Source organism: Neomonachus schauinslandi, unplaced genomic scaffold (genome assembly GCF_002201575.2).
Source record: "Neomonachus schauinslandi unplaced genomic scaffold, ASM220157v2 HiC_scaffold_1695, whole genome shotgun sequence".
Classification (NCBI taxonomy): Eukaryota; Metazoa; Chordata; class Mammalia; order Carnivora; family Phocidae; genus Neomonachus; species Neomonachus schauinslandi.
Window position 1 is genome coordinate 1 of NW_025410385.1, and position 5,717 is coordinate 5,717.

A 5,717-nucleotide genomic window follows, 5' to 3' on the forward strand; every position below is an offset into this window, starting at 1 on the left:
GTTGTAAGGAAAGGTCCTCTCTCGGAGCTGGTCAGACAGGCACCGCTGGTTCCCCACACACTGCGGAGGCCACCCCCTCACCTCCCTGCCTGGCTGTCAGCACGCCCGATTCTGGCCACTTGTGCCTCCTTTCCACAGCCTCAAAAGCATCTCTGGGTTCTGTGCCCACCTCGTTCTCATCTAAACTGTATATCAGCTGTAGGTTGGACAGGTCCACTGTCATGTCTTTCTGGGGCGAGAAGCAGTCTGGGTGCCTTTCTTCTGTGCACAGATTAGTGTCCAGTCGGCTCTGTTTGCCTTCCCAACATTCCCATCGTCATACGATTAAAAATGGAAAAGCGGTAATTTCGACTGTTTATCAAAAGGGATAAGGAAAATGAGTGTATTTATCATATCTTTACCTCTGTGGATTCTTTCCTGGGCCTTTCCTAGTGAGATTTGGTCTATTTTGGGGACATCAGCGTCAGCCTGCCCATTCTTACGGAAAGCCTTAAGGGAGCGCTCCTCTGTGTTTCACACACTCATCTTCCCCTTTGCTTTTTTTTTCTTTTAACCTCATTACTGTAGGGAATTCAATTGGCAGCCTTTTTACTAGATATTTATAACTCGTATCTGAGAATAATCTCAAAGGAAAAGAGACCTCATTCTGTTTCAGAAGATACTGCATTTTGCTTAAAATATTTCATTTCTAAAAGCAAGAAATTTATTTCTACAGATTTATCTAGCTTTTTTAAAAATTGGCATTGTTATGGCTTTAACAGCTACGTGTGTGTGTGTTTAGAACAACATTTACAGAGTCACTTAGTATAACTTGAATTTTTTCCAGTTACTCACTAGTATATGTGTTTTTCTCCTTTTTCTTTTTTTTTTTTTAAAGATTTTATTTATTTATTTGAGAGAGAGAGAGAATGAGAGACAGAGAGCATGAGAGGGAGGAGGGTCAGAGGGAGAAGCAGACTCCCTGCCAAACAGGGAGCCCGATGCGGGACTCAATCCCGGGACTCCAGGATCATGACCTGAGCCGAAGGCAGTCGCTTAAGCAACTGAGCCACCCAGGCGCCCGTGTTTTTCTCCTTTTAAAATGCGTTTCTTTGAATTTATTGGATATGGAAAAAAGATGTGTTTAATGTATCCTTCTAATTTAAGTTCGCTGTCTCTTTTCCAGCAATTATTCTTTTTTCTCTTTTGTGCGGTAGTAGAAAACGAAATCCAAGCAAGCATAGGCCAGATATTCAGCCATCTAGAACGTCTGGAGATTTTGTCCAGCAAGGAGCCCCCTAACAAAAGACAGAATGTCAAACTGTGAATGCTCTGACACCCTCAGCCCGTGAGGGCTAGCCCAGGGGAGGCTAGCGAATATTCTGAAAATCCATTTACGCATTGAAAAATGAGACTCTGTAAAGATAAAGTTCCCCTAAAGGGCACGATTCCCTTTCAGTGATGCTTCCTCAAAATAAAAACCCTGTGAGGTTAGTGGCTCAGAAGCCTCGTGTCTCCTCACGTTGGGTCATTTTGAAATTTTGCCTCCGGTACTGCTGTTCTGACCAGACCCAGGGCCACTTGAAGCCTACTGCTGTCGGAGAGGTTGGCTCTGGCCTTTGGTTCCTGCTGCCTTCTTGGGTTGAAATGAAATCTTGCCCTTAATCACTTCAGTCCGTCTGTTTATGATGAGATGCCAATCTTACGTTTGATACTCCCCCATGAAATTAAAATGAAACCCCCCTCACCACCTCCACCCCAGCCCCTGCTCCCAAAAGTTTTATGAAACTTTGTTGATGCTTTACTCGAAAGATGCCCTTGGGCTTCTTCTTGGAAAGCGATACAGTCCATCGAAGGTCAGGGAGAGGTCCTTGAGCCTGCTTCCTGTCACCTGTTCCCTGTCATGCATCCAGACTCAGAGACCAGCAGAGCTTAAGTAAAGCTGCTGGAATCTCGTGGGCTACCACCCGACTGGAACCACAGGCTGCTGCTTTTTTTTCACCATCCTCGATCAAAATCAGATGATTCTGTCGGGGATAATGCGAAGCGGTGTGGGGAGAAGGAAGGAAGCATCTTCCTTGAATACAAAGCCTGGCCACTGCAGTGTGCTGCCTCGGGTTCCTGACATGTAGTCTCTCTCTCCATCAATTCCAGGCGTGTTGACCAGTTGAAGTATGACGTCCAGCACCTGCAGACCGCTCTCCGAAACTTCCAGCATCGGCGGTACACAAGGGAACAGCAGGAGAGACAGCGAGAGGAGCTTCTGTCTCGCACGTTCACCACTAACGTAAGCCGGGCTCCGGGGTGGGGATCTGCAGGTACCTGGCAGCTCCCTGGAGCTGCGGCTGGGGTCTTGGAGCTTCATCCTCTTCGGGGGTGTCTGAAGGCGACCAAGGAGGAGGAGACTAACCAGAAACGACAGTGGCCTTCGTGCATTGCCGCCGCCCTAGACCCAGACAGGGAATCTCTTTTGCTGACACAGAAGCCCGACAAGAAGCGGTTACACTGAGGGAACGGGTAGAGGTGAAAATGACCTGGTTGGACCGAGAGGTGGAAGTTCATGTGGTGGAAACGTTTTTTTCTGGTCAGATAGAGACATATGATGAGAACGGAGACCGTTTGTGAGGAGGGCAGCGTCCCAAAGCTGCCTTCAGGCGCTCGGCACGGCTCTGTCTGTAGCTCCAGGGTCGGGTCCGTGAAAATGTTTTTGCCCCGAATCTGAGCAGCAGTTTGGAGGAATTTGTTAACAGATATTTTGTTTTGGACAGGTTGCTTAACTTTGAGCCTGTTCGAAAGTGGCCTGTTGGCTTGCATGTTTGATTTGGGGGACACCCTTGGCCCTGCCCTTGGATCTCGATAGGATCATTTCCTGCACACGGCTGTAGAGCACGCTGGCCTTTTGCATGTCCTGCATCATATATTTCCACCAGGCGAGGTGGGTTTGGGGGCCTTTATGTTTTTTGTTTCGTTTTACAGAGAGGTTCATTTTCTGATGAGGTCTTAGCGTTCTGAGCCTGCCGTTAGAATTCAGATCAGTCCACATGTCACAGAGGTTTGTCTTTTTGCCGCGTCCCCACTGGCAGTAAATCTCCCTGAGTGTTTCAGAATGTGCCTGCATAGATTTTGCTTCTCTAGGGTAAGCAGTCACATATCAGTGGTGAACAGTTGGAAAGTGTAATGAGGATGTGCTTGGTGGTAGAGCGGTAAGCATAGTTCCTTTCCTTTTTTTTTGGTAGTTTCCAAGTTTTCATAGATGCCTTTCAAAAGTGTAATGAACTATACAACACACTAAAAGGTTTGTGGGCTTTTGATAGTCATGGCATTGGGTATTCAGGCCTGTTTTAGGCCAGGGACGATCACTTAGAATTATTTTGTTTCTTATCAGCTTGGTGCGGTGAGGAGCACACAGTGCCCTTAGTAAAAATTGACTTGCCAAATGAACTACTTGCTGGTCATTCTGTGAGCTAAAACTAGGATATGTTTTTCTGAGCGATGATGCCCCATTAGCTATTAGAGGGTAAGAAAGATTTGTATATAAAAGGCAGATCTGCAGATGCTGGTCAGGTGAAGAGAAGTCGCTCATTGATTGATTCAAACGCTGGAGTCTTTCGCCCCCCCGAGCACTGGCCACGTGCAGAACAGTGTTGAAGGTGCCGAGAGTAAAGCTTGGGAAAAAAGGCAAAGCCGGGGCTCCTCCCTGGGAGACGCTCCCGTGTGAGCCGCAGGGACGGAGAGCAGGTGCGTGGGAAATGATTCCGGACTTGTGCAGCAAAGAAGGAGGTGGTTTAGCCTCTTGGTGGTGATTGAAGGAGGTGAGAAGGGCACTGCTTGCCAGGCCGAAGAGTGTGCCATGGTCAGGAGGCAGGAAAGCGGAAGTACGGCCAGTCCCGACTGGGACTGTATACGGCCCACTTTGGTGTAAACTTAGAGCCCCAGGACCAGTCTCAGGGTTTGTCTCCACAGGGTGGTTGAGAGGGCAGGGTCCGCACTCAGTAGTGAGATGCAGGCCCTGCTGGACTTAGCAGCTCCGCCTGATCTCAGACAAGCTGTTCCACCTCTCTGGGTTTCAGTTTCTTCACCTCTAAAATGGGGACACTATAGTAACTATGTCGTCACGTTAAGAGTGAGGATTAAGTGAGCTTAGGGTAATGCGCACACAGAGGGGAAAGCACTTGATCAGTGTCTGTTTTTCCCTCCCTTCCTTTCTTTACAGCCCTTTCTTGCGTGCTTAGGAGAATTGTCATTCAGGCTACCATTAGGCCTTCCATGGAAATGGGCTCCTCTGTCCTGAGTCTCCATCTAATGGCAGGGATAAGCTGTAGATAAAACAGCTGCAGAACCAAAGCAAACCTTTAATACTGTGTTAAGGGAAAGCCAAGGAGAGGAACACGTGGACCACGCTAAGTTCATAGTCAGGGAAGTAGTCAGAGAAAGCCTTTAGGAGAAGGCCAGCGAGGCCTTGAAGGCCTGATGTTTTTCCTAGGCGGTGGTCATGGTAGAGAGGCAGGAATGAACGGGCCTTGTGTAGCGGGACTCATCTGCAGAGTGCCAAGTCGGAGGGAAGTTGCTCTTCCTCTGAGCGAACAGAGGCCACCCCAGGTCTTGGCTTTGCTTTCTCCTCTCTGTTAGGTTCCTCTGATTCTTGCACCATTTCCTCTGGCTGTTCCTCTGACTTGGCCTTGGCCAAAAGGCAGAGCGGCCAGATGCGGTGGGACCCAAGGAGCTGACCAGCCAGCAGAGCTAATCCAGTGCCTGCGTCTCTTTCACAGGACTCTGATACCACCATCCCAATGGATGACTCGCTGCAGTTCAACTCCTCCCTCCAGAAAATTCACCACAACATGGATGACCTCATTGGAGGAGGGCACAGTATTCTGGAGGGACTGAGGGCCCAGAGACTGACCTTGAAGGTGGGGGCCCTTCTGGGGGACAGGGAAAAGGCCCCTTGTTTTGGCCTCATCCAACGGTTTGGTACCTGCGTTTACATTGCGGTTCCGTATCCTCACATTTTGAGATTTTGATGGAGTCTGGGATCCGTCCTATCAGAGCTGAATTATTGTGAGTCCACAGGTCACCACACTGTCTTCGCCAGGAGCTATTTCTTGTGCGTACAGCGAAGCATACTTTAGCATCTCTCGGTGTCTAGGTCCTTTTCCATTTACTGAACCTGTCATGAAAGTGACTGCTACAAAAGGAACCAGTAAGACCAAGAAATTCCACAATTTCAGAAATGACAGAATCCACGATTCTAAGAAGGCAGCTGCGGCCGTATGGGGCACCTCCCCTTCCCATGGCTTCCCAGAGAGCACTCCACACACACACACACACACCCACACACACCCACACACACACACACCCCACACACACACACCTTGGAACCGAGACCTTTTGTGCTCCTGTAACTGAGCCCCCGTGGGTGGGGTCTTAGGGCCGCCCTGGTAGACCGGCAGCAGACAGCTTCTAGAGCACCAGCCGTTGACCCACAGCACCGCTGGCACTCTCGTTAGTCACAGGCGTTTCTAGAAGCCCTGCCGCATTGGCTGAGACTCAAACCTCCCCCCACCCCACCCCCGATCCCGGGAGTGGTTTACAGAAACATTACACAGATTCTGATGTCAGTCGTGGTGTTTCAGCCTCAGCCCTTTTCCTGTATCAGCCCTGGTGGATAATGGGGTGTGGGCTGTGCCTATTATCAGGGTGTGGTCCCCTGCGAACGAAGCACTCCCAGCCACTGAGCT

At 49.4% G+C, this 5,717-nt stretch overlaps 1 protein-coding gene across 1 annotated transcript; it reads left to right on the forward strand.

The window, feature by feature from the left end:
• Positions 1 to 1,196: 1,196 nt before the first annotated feature.
• Positions 1,197 to 5,284, forward strand: GOSR2 (golgi SNAP receptor complex member 2; the record flags this gene model as incomplete). The annotated part of the gene is made up of 3 exons (XM_044912390.1): positions 1,197 to 1,302; positions 2,134 to 2,266; positions 4,749 to 5,284. Coding segments are annotated over 3 exons (491 nt in total), but the record flags the coding sequence as incomplete, so codon positions are not given.
• Between the last annotated feature and the right edge of the window lie 433 nt (positions 5,285 to 5,717).